A 20,987-nucleotide genomic window follows, 5' to 3' on the forward strand; every position below is an offset into this window, starting at 1 on the left:
AAAGATGTCTGCTTAGATTTAACAATCTGTTTCTAACAATGAGTGTTTTAAAATGCCAATAACACAACCATTACTGTACAGCTGATAAATAAAACTATAGAGGAGCTCTCACAAACAAAACTTCTACCACACTCTTCATCAACCAGGTCTGATCGATGCATGCTTAGCAGTAGGGAGTTTGAATTACTACTTTTTATAATTAATTTATATTGGAAAAGCAAGAAAACCATATTTCGGAACAAATATTTTCCAACATCTAAATCAATAGTACATCCCTCTTTGTTTTTGAAATCCTTGTTTTTGATTGAACAATGTCATATAGTCAAATCTACAGCATGTCATTTAATAAGCACACATAATTTTGTCCATGTGATCTTATATCATGGATCATAAAGACAGCATTAAAATAACTAAAGGTCTGACCTCTGGTATTCTGTGTATGGGTTCACCAGAGCACATTGCTTATACTCACTCATTGCCAAACAAAACAGTCACAAGGACAATAGTCCTGCTAAATTATTCATGCTCCCCTGAACTACCACAGAGTATTCGGCAACTCCACCATGCACTCGTTTCCTGCCGAGTGCTCTGACAAAGGGCTTTGCTGAAGAGAAAACAGGCACGAAACATCTGCTAAGACATCTGTTTGCAGGCTCCATCGTGCCCTGACTCTGCGGCCTGCTATAAGCCACACTATCACTCCAGTAATGACACGTCCCAGTGATCCTGCACTGCAGAGAGCCAGGGTCAGCTAGGGCTGTGCTGAGGTCTTCTGTCATGGGCAGCACTCTTAAATACAGTAGTTTTGGTTTCAGCATCACGGACAGCAATATTGCTGAACCTACACGGCTGACTTTCAGCACCATGGACAGCAAACAATTCATGCTTCAGACTTACAGTATATGATGCCATAGTCATCAGTAGATGCTTAAATACAGCACAACAAGGGTTAAGTAAAATTTATTTGGTGTTAGGGACATGGTGTTAGGGAAACACAGGGTTCTTCTCAAACTAAATCTAAACTGCATCCTCAATAGTCCAGTCCTTCTGAGGCTTCAAGGCTACACTGTTAAAAATATTAAGAATAGTAAAAATAAATAAATAAATAAATAAATAAATAAATAAGGAAATTATACTTGTAATATTTTACCAGGACATTATCCAGTAGTTATTCAGACATTTCATTTAACCCTAAAGCACAACGCACAAAAGTACAAAATTCAAGAAAAAAAATCAGCATTAAATGCTACAATGAGATGGTCTAGTAAGTGCAAATGGATACAGTCATGGTAAGAAAATCAGTGGTGATTCTTTCTTTATTTTAGGGAGCTCAGCCCCCAACGAGGGTATAATACATATAAATATATAATTATGTGTGACTAATAGGGGTGGTATACTAAACGTATTGCAGTAGATGAGTAGGCCTGTGACACTGACATCACTCTCTCTCTTTCTCCCTCTCTCTCTCACACACACACACACTTACTGTACAAACAGTACATTTTACTGTTAACTCTCTTTCTTTGGTTCAAAAATGCAAACCTCTATACCACGTGCACTGGAATATGTGTAAAATTGAAAGTTAAATTTTCAAATTAAAATGGCAACACGATCGCTTAATAAAGTTTGTGTTTATATATATCCTTCATTTTCACTGGAGGAAACAACTGTGGTGTGATGAGGGGTAAACGCAGTGAAAAATTAGGTTACAGTTGATGGGGAATCGATTGCTCCCCATTTTGTAGATGCAGATATTCTAAAAATCTATGGTTAAACACACACCTTGTCCTCTTTTTTTTCCCTCTCCAGCATTATGGTCTGCAAATTGAAAAATGACACACTGAAAGATGGGGAGGAGCCGATCGAAGTCTGCTGCAATTTCCATATAAGATTTAAAGGGGACAAAGGCGATCACAAATTCTTGGGTTTATGGAGCTTATCGCAAAATTTTTGGGGGGCTGAGTTGTCATTTTAGGGGCCTACCGATGCCCATGAAGAAAATACTACTCAAATTCTAATTTAACTAATATTTTATATGAAAAAATATTTATATTAAGTGACTTAATCAGTGTAGTAGAGGTAATGGCAACTGTCTATGATCTCCCAGGGGTTTACACAATGCACAATTCAGCATTACATAATTAATTTACAACAAAACTGAAGAAAACCTAATGCCATCATCTCCAATATATATATATATACATATATATATATATATATATATATACATATATATATATATATATATATATATATACATATATATATATATATATATATATATATATATATATATATATATATATATATATATACACACACACACACACAGTACAGACCAAAAGTTTGGACACACCTTCTCATTCAAAGAGTTTTCTTTATTTTCATGACTATGAAAATTGTAGATTCACACTGAAGGCATCAAAACTATGAATTAACACATGTGGAATTATAAATGGAATTATATACATAACAAACAAGTGTGAAACAAGTGAAAATATGTCATATTGTAGGTTCTTCAAAGTAGCCACCTTTTGCTTTGATTACTGCTTTGCACACTCTTGGCGTTCTCTTGATGAGCTTCAAAAGGTTGTCACCTGAAATGGTCTTCAACAGTCTTGAAGGAGTTCCCCGAGAGCTGCTTAGCACTTGTTGGCCCTTTTGCCTTCTGTCTGCGGTCCAGCTCACCCCTAAACCATCTGGATTAGGTTCAGGTCCGGTGACTGTGGAGGCCAGGTCATCTGGTGCAGCACCCCATCACTCTCCTTCTTCGTCAAATAGCCCTTGATGCCTTCAGTGTGACTCTACAATTTTCATAGTCATGAAAATAAAGAGAACTCTTTGAATGAGAAGGTGTGTCCAAACTTTTGGTCTGTACTGTATATAGACTGTCTTCAATAAATAACTAAATTGAATGAGATCAGTGCTGATTTATTTTCAGAGAATTAGAAAGCCTGCAAATGACTATGGATGATAAAAGGATGCAAAAGACACGTCTTATGCATCCTTCAAAACCGGATGAATGAAGGATTCAAAACCGAAGACTGCCTTCAAAGGATCCTTCAAACTGAGTTGTCCTTGTGGAGTGTTGGGCTAGGGGAACTTCCGGACAGGTTTATAAAACCCATGCTGTTGGACATTTGATTACAGACATTAGACACCAGCACACATACAACTGAATCTTGGCACTACGGACAGCATACACTGTAGGTTTTAGAATTGCATGATGCTACAGCAAATTGTAGATATTTAAATACAGCCAGCATAACTTCTTTAAACATTAAGTCATTTAACTTTAGCACCATGGACAGCTGCACACACATAGCGGAATTTCAGAACCACGGACAGTGCACAATATAGGGTTTAGACTTGGTTTTAGACGTCCTTTTTTATTTTAATATGCATATACTTTAAGTTAGTCTAGATTTCATTACAGTGATGTAAATTTCTTTCATCATTAAAAATAATAGTCTGAAATGGAATGCGTTTAATTAGTGAAGAGGTAGTTTAAGTGCGCAGGCATCACAGATATCCAAAAGCATTAATTATCTTCCTCTCACTCACTTTTGCTTAATGTGACTTATTTTCACTGTGAACATTATCAGCATAATTGCAAGCATTTGCCTTGAAAGTAAAGCCAAACCACGTGAGATATGTTTTTTGTTTGTTTGTTTGCTTTATAATAATTATAATTACATTCATGTGTATCAAGTCATTGCAGCAACTCTTTTTATTTATTATGTTATTTTTCTTTTCTCAAAATAGGGAGTTTGTGATGAAGGTATAACATGTTAAAACAATTTCAAGAAGGCTACAGTGCCTTGGAGTGTGAGCGCAGATACTTACCAGTACTGGTGTCTTCTCGAAAAAACGGGTTCCCTCCTGGGTTCAGCGTTACCCCAAATGTCTTGTTCCCAAATGGGGCATCACATGGATCTACATAGAGAAGACAGCCACCAAATCCCACCTCTGCCAGGAGAGAGAGCTGTGAAGAGAGGACAGAATTGAACTCTAAAAACAAGATATACTACTTTTAAAAAGTTTAAGGTCTGTTTTTTTATTCTTATTATTCTTATTGAAAGCAGTTTCTTATACTCAACATTTATTGGATCAAAGCTACAAAACATTTTTAGACAGACAGACAACCACCAGAGGTGCCATGCCCACTCAAAATGCACTATATATATATATATATATATATATATATATATATATATATATATATATATATATATATATATATATATATATATATATATATATATATATATATCATACAATCACACTGGTGATATTAGAACGTCCAGTGTGGCACAGCATCGGCTGCTAAATTCAAATCAGCACTCGCACTTTGGCTGGCCCTGTGCAAGACCCGTTTTTACAGCTGCATGTTCGAACAAACCACGCACAATTCTGTTGAGCTGGCAATGCAATGACCAATCTCAGATGAGTCATTGCAGAAATGTTTTGTTCAGTGCGCGTGATTGGTGAAGGAATTCTGCTCTCTGACGATTCTCTCATCAGAAACAACAAAGTGCAGATGTACATACAATGTAATTATATTTATTTCACAGATTAAACAGCGTCAATGATTATAATGAGAGTTTTTTACAGTGCTTAAAATGTTCTTTGACAATGTAAATGTTCTTTGCTTTCTGTACAATTAAAGAGTTATAATTAGTAAATTACAATGTTTCTAATTAATTCACATTAAATACAAAGTCAGTCGTATTAAAATATTTTATGGCATGAAACACATATCTGGTAGGCTACTTAAGTAAAAAGATGGGTTTTTGTGCGTAATGAATAGATTACATTATTAGACTAATTTGCCCATCAACCATTATCAACTAACATAATATATAAAGGTGCAAAATGCATCTACTGCACTTGCAATTATTTGAGAATTAAGATATTTCATGTTATAGTTAACACGTTTGGGAATATATATATATATATATATATATATATATATATATATATATATATATATATATATATATATATATATATATATATATATATATATATATATATATATATATATATATATATATATATATATATATATATATATATATATATATATATATATATATATATATATATATATATATATATATATATATACCTGTACCTATATATATATATATACACATGGCTGCTGTGTGTCATGACAAGCATGGCGAGCAACCAAAACCTCCCCACACTCCCCGCCTTCACTTGTGCACACTCAAAAAAAAAAAAAAAAAAAAAAAACCTGTGCATGTCATCGCTGAGGTATCAATCACAGCGACTTAACTTGACATGGATGGAGGAAAATGAATGTCTCTTTTATATAGTTACAAAAACCACAATATATCATGATATATTTAAGTGTACTTGGTGTTTTTTTAGATAGATTTTTTCTCTCTTTTTTCTGTGATGTTTGTGTGTCTGCTGTTAGCAGACAAATGAAATAAACAAGCCAGAGTGAAAAGTGTGTCTAAAGATAGTTTATTTTCTAAAAGTCCACAGGGCCGAAAGTGCCCATAGCTGAAGAAACTCCCACATAAAAATCAATGATCTCAAAGTAGAGCAAATCATTCCCAACTTGACTGAATTTGAACTTCAAATTCACTTCTCCAGGGGTAAAGAATGAGGATGTTGCCACCTCACATGGCAGTAGACATTTATATAATCTGAGTCACTGTTCAAAGGTCCCTGTTTGACTTGAAAATCTAGTCGACAATCTTGCTGCGACCGCTAATGGCAGCATATACCATATACACAGCGGCACATCATTTATGCTGATGGTGCCAGTCATGTCAGCAGTTAGACTGTGTGTCAAACAGACGGCCACATTTGGTGTGAAGGCAGATGCACCACTGGGTGTTGTGCAAATGAAACTCTCTAGCACCTGACATCCGTATGAGAAGCCAACCAGAAGCCACTCTCCATGCAAGATAAAGATAAAGAGGCTTGTAATAGGCTTGGAAATCTTTTCTTTTTCAATACGGGAGTTGTTCACAGATAGCAATCATCACCTTGTAGGCATTTCAATTGCTTGGGATCATGCCACCTTGGATCAAGCCTCTTGCTAAATGCCAACAAGAGCCAACAACTTGTCCTTCACGGGAATACAAAGGAGCACAACTAAACACACAGCACTTGACATTTACTTACAGTCTCCAATACACACGGCAGCTCATAGAGGATGAGAGGAAATGCATTGCTTAGCCAAAAATCTTCCTGCTACTAATTTTTTAATTACTTTCGTAGGAGTGGCATTATTAAATGCACTGAAATAAAATATGCTCATGTTCATTTGTTCCATTATTGCTCTTCACAAATTTCATATGAAAATTAATCACCAATTACTTCAACACAAACTACTTTTTAGAGATATACACAAAAAACAAATCACATACAATAAACTAAAAGTTGAACAGCTACAACAATTTTCTAAGCATGACTCGTCTTATTTTCATACACACACATATATATATATATATATATATATATATATATATATATATATATATATATATATATATATATACACACACACTGTATCTAGTTTTCTTTGTTGCATTCAATACAAAGTTATTGTATTTATTAAATTTATTTATTAAAACCCACATTTTTGTGTGCCAGAAAATTGCTTGTCCTACATGTATCTACATGTACTTTCCAGCCTTTCTTCAAGAGCTACTTTTAAGTGTGATATTAGCGTTATTTCAGAAAAAGACATTCTCTTCATATCTATTGATTTACTCAGGGGAAGCATTTACAAACATACAGTAAATGTGTATACTCCTAAACTATTTTCCATTTCAGCACCTTCAGGGAAGGACAGGAACTGTTGTGCACCCTAGGGAAATCTGCTGGGTAAAGTAAGAAAAAAACAAAACAGAAAAGCAAATACAACAACACCAACATAACCAAGACAGCCAGTTTGTTCTCTGCTACATGTACCCATGTTCATTATATTTCATTAATGACACATACACTATCATTCAAAGAGAACAGCCTATTTATATGCTACCCATGATTTTGAGACTATATTCTAAGGTTAAGGCTTTTGGAGTTACCTGAAATATTGCTATACTATGCTGTGTGTTATGAATGTTGCTTGCTGCCAAGCATAACATCATGAGCCATTAGTCTTGTTTTACTATGAAGAGAGACACAAAAAATGTCCATAAACCTTTTAAAAAATCTTTTAAAAAATTTGCTTTATTATCTGCATTTGGACTGTGAGAGAGTGAGTCGTGCCAGCACAGGAATGTGTATAGCGACAGAGATGGTAGATTAAGGTCTTGGATCAAAAGTGCCATCATTCTCTAGGCTAATTGTCTGAGGAGGAGCAGTCAAAACGCTTGATCCTCGCAGACTGAGCATAAGCACTCACTTTAAAGAAAATCAATAACTCTTCCCAAACAAATGACAAATGAGTGCCTGGTACAGGGCTAGAATTCCAATCAAGAGTCTAGTGCTCCCAAAGGTCTCTATAACCTGCATCATACAGTCCTAACAATGGAATCTATGCTGATGAAATGCACATGTGCAAACTCAGAGACGATTTCTGTCAATACTCAATGAGTATTATTGCATTTTTTAAAATCGTTTTTTAAGGTTTCTTTTGTTCCACGGACAAATTAGTTAAATGGTTTTAACAAAATGAAAAGTTCTCTCTTTTACTACCTTGGATTACATCATTTCTGTTTCTTTTCAGGAATTTTCTTGAATTTTGATGTTTAATTATGTTCTGTAGGAGATAAAATATTGTAGCTAGTACTTTTTTTGATGACCCAGTCATTTCTACACTAATATCAAAAGGCTTTTATCTGATTTCTGCTTCTAAATGTTCTTATTTGTGCATCCTTGAAGATGGAAGGCACAATTGACATTGAGTACAGTTGCAATGTGAAGAGACTGTGAAGTAATCACGAAGCTACTGAATAGCTGAACTCTTATGAAATATGAAAACATGCTTATACATTATAATCCATCTAGCTTTATTTAATAATTTATTTAGCATTTAGGAAAAGACATTAATTTCTTTGAGATTAAAACGAATACATGCATGTTAATATGTTAGAAAGCACATGCTTTTTTGCACCGGAGAAAGCAATGTTTTCAATGCGCTAACTAACTAAAACCATGTAAATTACTTATTATCGTGAAGATTTTATCTGTTTTTTTATACTCTCATTGTGCCAGAACTGGGGCTGGGAAAAACGATTACTTTTAAACGATTAATCTAGCGATTATTTTTTTCGATGCATCGATTAATCTAATGATTTTTTCAGACCGATTCGATTTCGATTATCTCCTCATTAATTGACTACTAACAATTTATACATGTTGATTTACATATCTGAATGAAAAAAAACATGAATTCCTTAAAATTGCAATATATGTTTATTGCTCTTAAAATTACAAAATAAAAGACTGACTAAGAATGCATTACTTTGCACTTGTATAGAGATAGCATTCAATAAAACCTTGAAGCCTTGAAAACACATAGCTTACTGAAACCAGCTTTCAGATGAAAATAACAACAACTTGATGTCTAGCATTCAATAAAAAAGTTCACCCAAAATACTTGTTTAGAGCAATTGAAAGAATACAGTAACCGATGTAAACCTGAGGGCTTTAAGCTAATACAGAGAGTGCTTTTCCAAAAAAAAAAAAAAAAAAAAAAAGCTCCACGTGAAACTTTGGCGTTCCGCCCTTTTTCTATCATGTCTAATGATTTTGGTTAATATGCACGAGGGAGAGAGAGGGAGAGAGAGAGAGAGAGAGAGAGAGCAAGCAAGACAGCGCTCGTGTAGTTCGAAGACTGTGAGTGCGCGAGCGCGCCTGGAACTTTGGTGTTTCGCACTTTTTCTATCGTGTTTAATGATTTTGATTAATATGCACAAGAGAGAGAGAGAGCAAGAAGCGCTCGTGTTGTTTGTAGACTGTGAGTGCGCGCGCGCAGCCGGGGCTCTCTCTCGTCAGGCGCAGCAGTCATTCTATTCTACATCACTCCCCGATCAAATAAGGCTTTGACAGCCACCAAAAAAAAGATCAATGCAGAAAAACCCCTGGATTGGTTATTTAACGTTGGACAGAATGTTGATCCGGCCATCGCGTATATTCAGCACACATAAGGTAAACGTTTTGCAAACGTTCTTTAGAGAAATAAAAACAGGTCGACGAATCGATGCACATATTTTGCGTTGACGTATTTTTTGTGTCGCCGTCATTGATGACCTCGACGCGCTATCCCAGCCCTAGCCAGAACCCATTCAATGCAGATGATCCATTGGTGAACAAGTGATAAAATACTAATCAAAAAGATACAATCTTCAATGAATAAAAATAATAAATAAAATAAATAAATGAATAAAAAGTGATACTGCTGATATAAAAATAACTGTTTTCACAAAGTTAAATTCTGAACAACTGAAGCTCCAAAAAGCACATAAACTACCATAATCTAACTCATCTGTGCAGTGTGTTCCAATTCAGTTAATTGATTTATTTCTAAAATTGGACAAAATTAAAATCTGTATTCACTCAATGTTGTGTTAAATTCTGGCACAAACTATGTGCAACAACGTGTCTGCACAGTGTGTAAAAGTGTATGTGCACCCAACACCAAATAAGCACATGAAAGCAGGGAAGAGATGAAAACACATTGATCCTTGCATGTATAATATACAAAGTATGAAAATTAATGAGATCTGAGAACACATTTATAATACCTGCTTTGAGAACACATGCTTGAATGTGCAATAATCATGGATTAGGTTTGAAAATGATTCAAACATTCTAGAGATATTATGTAAAACAAAGACAGCAAAACCAACAAGTGTCTTTCATCAAGTCACCAAATTATAAGATATCACCTGCGCTTTACCCACTAATAAATACCAATTACAATGATCATATTACTCTAATGAAAATATGACTATAATTACACAAAGACCTGAGTTTGAAGTAATTGTCTTGGTCAAGGTTTTCAGAGATGGTTTACATCGTTAAGTAATGGTTAAATATATGACTTGAGCTGTATCATAATTGGTATGCATTAATCACATATAATTATTTCCCAAACAGCTGCCAGTGATTCAATTAGATGAAATAACTTGCTTAAAACTCTAGTCATGATTAAATGCAACTTTAATAATCACGGTTATTTGTTGGTCTAATGAGACTAAGTCAATCTAATTTAGTCAATAATGAGTTACTAGCATCTCTTTGAAGGGATTAAATGCATCCACTTATAATTTTGATTGTTTTAATCATTTTAAGTTAATTCCTTTGTCCTTAACAGTTCAGTGATTCTTTTGTCAGATAGATAGAAAATAAAATGGCACATTAGGGGCACTTTAATATAACAACATACCTTGTAAAGTAAAGGTGATTGTCCAAGTTTCAGCAGTGCTATTTTATTGGTCACATTTGCACTGGCTTGGACCCGTCTCAAATCATCTGGACTCCCGTACTGTATGTCCACCACCTCTGCCTGAAAAAAAGAAACATTTTTTTTAAACATTTACAATTTTGAAATGGTTCAGGGTAGAGTCTGACCTCTCTCGCTGTGTGTGTGTGTGAGGAATAACAAGCCTCTGATTTGCAATGTTGTGACTCACATAACTCACGCCATAAAGCTAGTTGTCACATTCATTACAGATAGCAAAGCATGAGTGAAAACAAAGTGAACATCTCAGGCTGTGTATAATGGGGGACAAGTATATATATTAGCCTCCGCACTATAAATCACGCACAGATGCGACATAGATGTCACAGCTCTGAAAGAATTCAAGGCAGATTCATGTCTTTTTTTCGATTCAACATCCTTTTTTTTTTTCATTTAGTCTGCACTAGTAAACCAGAAACCAATTTGTGAGTTTAAGAAAAGCGAGTGCCTCTGACTGAAGAGAGTTGATGAGGTGGGGTCAAACTTAATGCTATTTAAGGCCCAGAGACACAAAGTGGAAATGCATTACCTGAGTTTGATTCATTTTTCTTTGGGCCTAGGGGGAAATGAAACATGACTCCAGACAGAAGAGTACATCTAGTCAGTATCACGAAACCTCAGGACCATTGAAAGATGGGATTTATCACTAATGTCTGCATTTGCATTAGACAAGCGTTCCGTCTAACCCCAAAGAAGAGGCAGAAAATTGGAAATGGATGAGATTTGCACTGAGAGGCTGTCATTAAGGTAATGAAATTAACGAGGGCACGCATCACGGTGAACAAATCGCTTTTCTAGACGAGCGACGGCTCCTTTCACGAGTCATCTCACCCCCAGCGACTCGAAGCAGTTAGAGGAAAATAACAATTGTTTTCACATCTACGTGACTGAGGAGCGGAAAGAAATCCCCAACCCGTAATTAAACATTATTTTGAGGAAAATGTTAAATACCACCACAATCACGCGGCACCATTAGAGGCCAGACTGCCTGCCCTCTATGAATAAAAATATGTTACTTCTTCAATGCTCAGTTCATTTTTCATTTTGCAAGAGGCCGCGAAGCATTATTACAGTGAGAAGCTCTTGAAATTTCAAAGGCATTCAAATAGGCCTTCTTGTGTCCATCTGATTGAACCTTTTGCAAATATCCATGTAAGATTACAATTCGAACTATGTTAACACAGCGGCTTTTGTCTAGGTGTTGCAGAAACGTTTCATCATTTCACCGCTTTACTTTTTAAATAACACTATCAATGTTAAATGAATACAAATGACCACTCCCAACAGTATAGCTCACGTATCAAAGGAAACACTCAGAATAAGGTGTTTCACGGCGCGCATACAGAGCAGGGTTTTTTTTGTCTCTCTCTTCACTTCTTCATACATCAGCTACAACATCAAATATTCTGTGCAGCTCATATGTTCTAAAACAATTACCAATTTTAGAGAGAGATATGCAATTCTTCATTTATCAAAAACAAAAAGGCTTAATGGAGGGTGTGTGACAATGCAGCGGTGGGGGGAGGGGGGATCACATATATCAGCTCTTCTATAGTCAAGAAGATGAAGTCCCCTGTTCAAAAAACGTTTTAAGTAGAATTAAAAGTTAATGTACAAGTATATGACTCATCAATAATTATAACTTTAATGCAGTGGTTCTCATTTAAATGGCCGAGGCCCACAAGGAGGCATCAGCAAGGGGGCCACAAGATTACTTTTTGTTTACTTTTCATTGAATTTATTGAAATAGTTAATGAATGAATGAATGAATACATATAATGCTATCCTGTGAATCATAAATAACTAGAGATGTCCTGTAAAATAATTTGTTGTATGAATGTAAACTTCTGAAATCCTGCATTTAATTTACAGAAAGGTTGTTGTGCCATTTGAATATTACTGTAGGCAATTATGGGGAGCCAAAAATATTAAGAACCACTGTTCTAATGGCTTTGCATTGTAAGCATTAAAGGGAAGCAAAATGCATTAACATAAAACATCTTAATATAGGTCAAAGATAAAACTGCAAAACATTTTTTTTTTATATATAAAATGGGTGTTTGGCAAAAAGAAAAAGTAGAAGACCCATGTCCGTGAGTAGGCCAGAAACACAAAAGAAAAGAAGAGGAACTTTCATTCTCACTACCTGACCTCACATTCTTCGTAGAGAAATTAAAGGCAGTAATTGCCCAGTGCCTGCACCTGATCATCACTAATATGGTGTGGAGAGAAATAGCCAGGGAGCATGGAGGATTTAACTCATCAAAACTAATTACCCTCGGGAGCCCCCTCAAACTTATTACTGACCAGAGGTAAAGCCTCCACTCAAATTACCACAAGCCATCAAATTACCTGCAGTTTTCGGTGTTCGTTTCTTGTTTAGACTTCAAATGATTTGCCACTTTGAATTAAGCAAAATGCTGGGGACAAAGTGACGTTTATAGATTCCTTGAAAAAAAAAAATGCACAATAGGATTTCTTTGCTGATTGCAATGTGGTATTAAAAAGGGCATTTTTTGTTGGTACAAGTGAACATCATTTCAGCATAATTTGATTGATAATTATCTGTTTCCACATGGCTGATGCAATGAACATGTCGATATCTGTGCTAATGCACAAGTAATTTGTTTTGGGAGAGAAAAAAATAGAAGTTGTGCATTAGTAGAAATTAAACACATTATAGTGCATGCTATTCCAAGTAAGATAAAATAAAATAATAAAATAAGTGCAATTAATAGCAGAATAATAAGTGTAGAAGACTCAGATTAACCAATTTTATTCACAACTCAACTATTATACCTTTTATTTAATGCTTCCATTTTACTCAGTTTACTGGGAATTTTTTTTCTTTTTATTTAAATGAAATCTATCATGGCATTCCTAAAAAAAAAGGGACGTGACATGTGGCCAACTATGGTGACCCATACATGGAATTAGTGCTCTGCATTTATCCCATCCTAAGTGCACATCCTAAAACAGGGCTTGACTATATGTATTTTTTCAGTGCTTTATTATTACCTTATAATTGACATAATTAGTTATACTGCTTTGCAGGTCAGAGCTGTCTGTGGAAATGTGACTGTGGTGATGCTGTGCATCTCTATGTTTTCAATGGGAAAGTGGGTGAATTTTTTAGCCCAGCTGTGGAGCTGGGAGTTGCTAAAAGTACATAATGTGAAATGGCCAGTGACCCATGAGTGGCTCAGGATAGCTGGATGAATCTCTAACACCTCGGCACGAGATCCCCGAGCAATTCACCCATCAAGCCAGTCATATTTGTTTTTCCCTGCTGATTTTTAGACATTGCAAATGCAGTTTAATTTACATCAGAGCCTTGAGTATTTGCAGCGTTTTGATGGATGACTTTGACCTCCTCTTGTAGAGGACAACATGAAAGACTGACTGCGACCGACTCCAAGAACTTTCTACTGAAGCTTATCCCTGTTAGATGCAGTGTGTCTGTCTTGAAACGGATAATGGCAATGCATCTTCCTTAGACATTTCCTGTTCCCTTTAGAGACAGAAAACATAACCTCTAAAAATAGCTGGAGAATATATCACACACATGTGTGAAATGGGTTCAGTCTTGCATAATGGATTTGTTTTAACCTTCCAACAGGATGAAGCGTTCAGGGCTGTGAAAGTGAGAGTGTGAAAGCAGAACGCTAATTCAGCGGCAACTGGAAATGCAATGCATTTATTGTGCAGAACAGTCAATAATAGAAAAGGTCAACAAGCAACTTTGTGTTCCATGATTCTTGTTACTCTTTTAACAATTATAAAACCGTTAGTTCAAGTCCTCAAAATTGATTGGCTGAGTGGCATTCCAGTGCTGATATTTATTGAGACTAGCATTTAGTTTCAGATCAGAGTATGTGAGTTGTGTGAAGTGGAATAGAGCAGGGATATTTACATAGCATGAAGATCAAAAAGGTGGAAGTTTAACTTGTAGTGTGGGGTGGTGCTTGGATCAGGGTTTTATTTACCAATGAGTGGGAAATTGAAAACCAGGAATGAAGCAGAAAATTTAAACATATTGAAACATACATACCTTATGCTCTGTAAGGATGCATTTATTCGATCAAAAATATAGTCAAATGTTCAAACTGTGAAATATTATTACCATTTTAAATCTTAAAAAAAAAAAAATTGTCTTCTGATGAAAAGCTGAAATTTCAGCATCATTACTCCAGTCTTCAAAGTCACACGATCCTTCGGAAATCATTCTATTTAAGTAGATCCTTTCTAAATTAAAATGTTAACTTTCTAAACAAAATTCAGGCCAATTAGGTTACACAGTAAAAAACTAACAAACAAACAAAAATATTTAAGGGTTAGATCATAAATAAAGCTTTGAAGTAATTTCTGCAAATGTACCATTTTAGGTTTGGTTTGTATAATCTAATGCACTTAAGGGTGTGTTTACATTTGGCAGGTGCAGTTTGTTTGCAAGTTTGCAAGTCAAGTGTGAACGCTGCCATTCAAACCTTAGTGTGCACCAAACAAGCAGCCTGAGACCCACTGTTTTGAACCAAAGACATCTAAACGAAACAGTATGTGACCCAAAATGACAGATTGCCCAAGCACACCTAGTTCTTCTTGTCATGGAAATGATGCTGCTCATTACAGTTTGGTACCGGCATCAGAACCGCCGCTTCCTTGCAGAAAATCTTGTTTTGTGTTTGCAACTCCTGGTGTTGTTTTGACTCCCTTACATATTTTATAAGCTCTTTGTGAGTTATAAGCTGGTAAAAATAACACATGCATACACACAACAAGCACATTTATCAAACAACAAAATCCACATAAAAGGTTCTGATCCTTATGTGTTTTGTTTAGTATCTTAAGTTCAGTATTAAAAATGACAGTGTGAATGCTAAACGAATCAGGACTTAATGTGTCATTTAATTTTTTGGTCCAAAAGAACCAATAGAGAGCCAAACTACAAGCTTTCTACCACATGAAGGGTTAGCATTATCATATTACACCTTTTTTTTCATTGTTCTGGACCCATAGCTGATTTTTCAAGCGCAATTGTGACCGTGTGTTATTAATCGATTGAGTATACACTTGAGTACAATGGTATACCTGTAACTTACCACTAGATTTCCCACAGCCGAATAGGCTGCAAAGGCAAACGGTTCAGTCGTGGATGTGAATGGCTGGTCACACCTCGCTCCGCTGGACAGGTAACACTGGTTTCCACCTATATCGGTGATCGTGCTGAGGGCTGGTCCGGGATAGCTCAGGAGAGCCGTGTGATTGGTCAACTGGACGTCTTTTAATCCGAGCTCCTCCCACCGCTGAGCGATGTACCTGACCTTGGACTCTTCCGTGAGATCAGAAAAGCTGTCAAAGTCCCTGTGTCGAAGCAGACAAAACAGCAAGGAAACATCAATAAATACATCAAGGATTCTGAAGGCTCCTCTCACGACCCAACGGCAAGACGACACTTAACAAAGCATTGATGAATACGCGCGAGCCTCATTATCATTAACGTAATTAGCACATTGTTGACTTTAGGTTAACATTTGTTTTCCTCAAAAGGTATTTACATGGTCTGTTGACATGAAGCTAGAAACCAGGGACAGAAACAGAGAGACGGCCTCCATAATTCATATTCCGGACAAGCTTCAGTTAATGTAACTGATGAATATGGCAGTGCAGGGAATCAATTGTCTGCTGAACAAACGGATGCACTATTAAAAAAGGATTGCCAGGAGAGAAAGTAAATTAGCAACAGACGGTTAAACATGAGAGAGAGAAATGAAGCGCTGCTAAGGTGCTCTGGCAGCTCGGCTTCGCTTATTTCTTACCCGTCACGGCACGTGGAAGGCACAAAGAGAAACACATCGTTATCTTGTAACGTGGAAACTTTAAGAGCTCTCAGGCCCATCAGCATGCCAAAGCTCACTCTGTGATGTTCTAGGAGAAACACAGCAGGCCTGCCCATTCTCTCAATCTTCAAAACAAAATTAATTGAAGTGTAAAAGTGAGCAAAGAGCCTCCAGAGACTATAAATCATTTAACTGCACTTTTTCCTCCTTATCCACCATGATGAAGTTGATCATTGCCACATCACACCTTCAGTATCCTCTACCCAGACGCAAACTGGAACAGATTGTTCCTATTTTACGCTAACAAACAGTCCTCTCATTATTTAGCTTTTTTGTAAAAAAAAACAAATCAACACAGAAAGCGAAAACATCCTGCCATATTTGTACTACCTCTTATGAAAAATACAGACTAAATCAACAATGTCTGGTCTGCTTACTGCTGAGAGATGTTTTATACACAACAAATATTCTTAATTAAACTCTAATCTGTGTTGTGATGCTGTCTTGCAAAGTGTTCTGTGTAAAAAGGAGGCTAAAGCTATTTACATATTAGATATTGCATATTAGACAGTATTGTTTGAGACAAAATTGTGTAATTAGACAATGTTTCCTATCAGAAATATTGTAGGGTCACACAGAATTCAATAAAAACACAATTTATCACAAGATCAGAATACGAGAAGCTGCTAAACTTGACCAGAAAATCAAGTAAATAATTTTAAATAAATCGCACAAATATTCAAATGTCTATAAAAATTCATGCCAATATTGGGTGCAAAACAACACAAGACACACACACAAAAAAAAACATCACTAAACAAAGACAAACACACTAAAATAAAATAAAATAATTTAGAATTTTTATTTAGAATCCTAAAGTTATTTGGCGCATATATATATATATATATATATATATATATATATATATATATATATATATATATATATATATATATATATATATATATATATATATATATGTGTGTGTGTGTGTGTGTGTGTCCATATAAGAAAAACAAACAAACAAAAAAACTTATTTTAGCATAAATATGTTTGTTTTTGTAAACTATGTATATATATATCATTTTTAATTCTCATATGGACAGAAAAGTTTTAAATTCCTTCACGTAGGTATTCCTGCTTAAAAATGCACCACCGTTATGGAAGCAAGCAGTTTTGCAAGTTTCCTTCTAGCTTCTCAAGCATAAGACTCCTCCAGTGATTCAAGAGAGCGGACAAGCAGTCCAGCCCCACACTGAGCCACTGTGACCTGACAGAGTGTGTCCAATCCCTCACGGCTGTGCATGGGTGCCTGGGTAATCTAATTAAAAGCGTGCTCTGCATGAGTGGAGAGGATGATTCCTAACCTCTCTCAGGTAATGCTTCTCCAACCTCCACCCCCACTGCAGCTGGCACAAGACTTAAATAGTAACCCAGGACATTATTTATGGAGGAATCGCTCCCCCGAATGATCGTGTGACCAATTTTAGAGCGACCAGTTAGAAACGAATTACAAAGAAATGTCACTTCTTGGTGAATTAGAATGGGTCTACAGTTAAAAGTCTGGGATCAGTATGGAATAACGTTTGTTTTTTTGGAAATAACATTGACTAATTTGTAATTAAAAATACTTAGCAAATTAATGAAAAATTATAACTGATCAGTTAACATTCATGGAGGAATGCATATTAAAATACACAGTCCACGTTTAACTGTATTTCTGTTTGCAATTAAACATTTTGTTATCTTTGAATGAATGAATACATGATAGAACGAATGAATTAATGAATTAATAAGTATATAAATAAATAAATGTTCAAAAAGATTTCCCTTTTTTAATCAAAGAATTCACAGTTTCAAAGTTTTCATAAAAATATTAGGGTTTTTTTACATTCATAATATAATATTATTTAACATTAATAATAATAATAAAGGTTTCTTGAGCAGCAAATCAGCATATAGAATGATTTCTGAAGGATCATGTGACACTGAAGATGATGGGAATTTAAATGAACAAATCCAACAACAAGGGGATTTTATTCCTAATTTATTCCCGGAGATAAAATTAAATAAAATTAAATTAAATGAGATTAAAAAAGAGCTGTATCTGAGGTAAGAGCCCATAACATATTTTTTTTGTATGCAGAAGAAAAGTTTGAATGAGGGGAAGATTAATACTTAGAGTTACCAGTAGAGAATGATTGAGAAATATCAATACAGCAATGCCTTGTAGCCAGTATAATTGATGTAGAAAAATGGACAACCACACTTTAATTAGTGTTAACATGAAACTAACCAAGTTCACCATAAATCTATATCGCCATGGTTGCACAGCTCCCATTTATTCCATCAAACCAAATCCACTTATAGCAATAAAAAAAAGAAAAATAGTGGGATGGCTTTGTATGTTAATTAAATGCTCAAAAGACAAGTACATTAACTTCTTTATTAAACTCTTCAGAGTTGTGCTATACTGTCGGGATTGAAATAAAAACTGGAATTCATCAGAACTGTCCTCACATTCATTCTTGCATCAAAACACCTGACTTAAAGTGAAACAAATCAGCCAAATGAATCGGGTAACACGTGGTGACGTACATTAACTCATTACTCAGTCGCTCAATACGTTCAATAAAAGGTCAAATCAGTTAACTCTGGGTCCATTTATAACAAAGACATTGTCCTCGGCCTCCACAGTCTCTCCACTGACCGATCCCAAAAGAGATCAGAGCAGAAGACGGCGAAAATAATCAGCAACCCTTCTGGTCACAGCTTGACCAAATCCAGCCTCTTGTGGAGCTGCGTTTGTGGAGGTGCTCTCCACAGCATGACCTGATGATTGATGCTTTCTCCTCCGCCTGGAGAAAAGATCAGTCAATACCTTGCACAAGCCTGGCTCACGGCTGACGCCGCTGGCTAGAAACAAGAGGAGTCTGCAAACCCTCGCGACGGCAGATCCTTAACTCAGCACCATCTGTTACTGAGACTAATACAGACATCAGGAGAGGAGCCCTGCTCTCCTGTCAAGCAACAAAAATCAGCCATTTTCGCACAGTGAGCCTGTCAACAAAGCATTCAGATGAGGTTTTATTTCTCCAAGTTTCAAAGCAATTATGCTATCAGAATGAATATGTCGATGTCAAACTGCTATAATTCCCTTTGTTAGAAGCATACCTCGAAATTGTGCTTTTGTGCGAGAAGATTCTCCATTTTTTTCTTGAGCAAAAACACATCCCTGGCCTCTTTAATTAAATACGGTTGAGCGGAGATGATTGACAGCTGATGTATCTTGCAGGTGGTCGCCTGGGTTTTGCTTGGGTGAGGCTAGCATGTCTTCCGGGTGGCTATTGAACTGTGGCGGTGCTATTATTGGTTGATAACACTGGCGGTACTGAGTCCCACACCATATAAAAGCACTTGGCTTTTTTTGTCCCCAGGGTCCTTGAAGAGGCCATAGTGTGTTAGAGGGGCGAACAAAGAGAAAGATAGGAGATATCTGTGGAAGCTTTCACTCCGCTAAAAATGTGTGACCCTCCTGTCCTTCAAAGGAACATTTCAAAAGTGGTGATTCAGGGGGGAAAAAAAGATTCAAATCAATTTAATATCTTGCTATTTTTTATTTATTTATTTTTCAGCAAAGACTTATCATCTTTTGAGCTTTCTGTTCATCAAAAAGGCCTGAAAATGTGTCATGGTTTCCACAAACATATATTAACATATAATCGGCATATTAGAATGACTTCTGAAATGTTCAAGACTGGAGTAATGGCTGATGAAAATTCACCTTTGCCATCAGAGGAATAAATGTCATTTTTAAATAATTAGAAATATTTTTGATTTCTGAATATATAAATGCAGCTCTGGTGAGCATAAAAGATGTCTTTTAAAAGCATAAAAACAATATTATCATCCAAAAACATGTTAAAGGAGGGGGGGGGGGGGAGTGCTCGTTTTCACTCAATATCCTGTTAATCTTGAGTACCTATAGAGTAGTTCTGCATCCTTCATAACTCCAAAAAGTCTTTAGTTTTATTATATTCATAAGAGAAAGATAGTCTGTACCGATTTTTCCCGGAAAAACACGACCGACTGGAGGCGTGACGTGTGGGCGGAGCTAAAGAATCACAGGCGCCAGTAAGCTTTTGCGTAGAGAGCGTTTGGAAGCTGTGACATTACCTTGAGGAAAAAACCAGCATCCAAAAAAAAAAATGGCTTACAGTTAGATTCAGCCGTTTATTTATGATCCAGAATCAGATCCCGAGGCTGAAACTGAACGAGAGCAGCATCAGCAACGATTCGCTCCGAGCGGGGCTCGAACCCGGGTCTCCGATGGGAGGCAGACGCACTAACAAGGAGGCAGAGATATTTGAAGAAGTTTTACTCACCGCCTGCGGTTCCAACACACAATCGTGACCCTTTTTCTTTGGGATTGCATCATCCTTAAGAAATAAACGATACGCAAATCCATCGTCAAACTGGGCCTTGTTTGTAAAACAAGCATCTTCAAACAAACACTTGCCCAACTCCGTTGATGCTCTGTAAAAATAAACTCCATCCACTGGTCCCTTAATGCTGTTTTTTCTTTGGTAATCTGTGCAGGGTTGTCTTGCCCTGGCAACCAAAAACACACTTCTTTTGTGACATTTCGCGACGCTCTCGCTCTGATCAGTGAATGATTGTCTGTGCTCAGCCTC

General features: G+C 36.1%; 1 protein-coding gene across 1 annotated transcript in view; it reads right to left on the reverse strand.

Moving 5' to 3' along the window:
* The window catches only part of LOC127968018 (inactive N-acetylated-alpha-linked acidic dipeptidase-like protein 2), a 214,266-nt gene that overhangs the window by 91,775 nt on the left and 101,504 nt on the right, over positions 1-20,987 (reverse strand). Inside the window, exons 3-5 of the mRNA XM_052568855.1 lie at positions 15,556-15,817; positions 10,382-10,501; positions 3,847-3,985 (exon numbers count right to left, since the gene is read on the reverse strand). Of these exons, the coding sequence (XP_052424815.1) occupies positions 3,847-3,985; positions 10,382-10,501; positions 15,556-15,817 (521 nt within the window). The remainder of the gene's footprint in view (positions 1-3,846; positions 3,986-10,381; positions 10,502-15,555; positions 15,818-20,987) is intronic.

This window comes from Carassius gibelio, chromosome B11, assembly GCF_023724105.1.
Source record: "Carassius gibelio isolate Cgi1373 ecotype wild population from Czech Republic chromosome B11, carGib1.2-hapl.c, whole genome shotgun sequence".
Taxonomy (NCBI): domain Eukaryota; kingdom Metazoa; phylum Chordata; class Actinopteri; order Cypriniformes; family Cyprinidae; genus Carassius; species Carassius gibelio.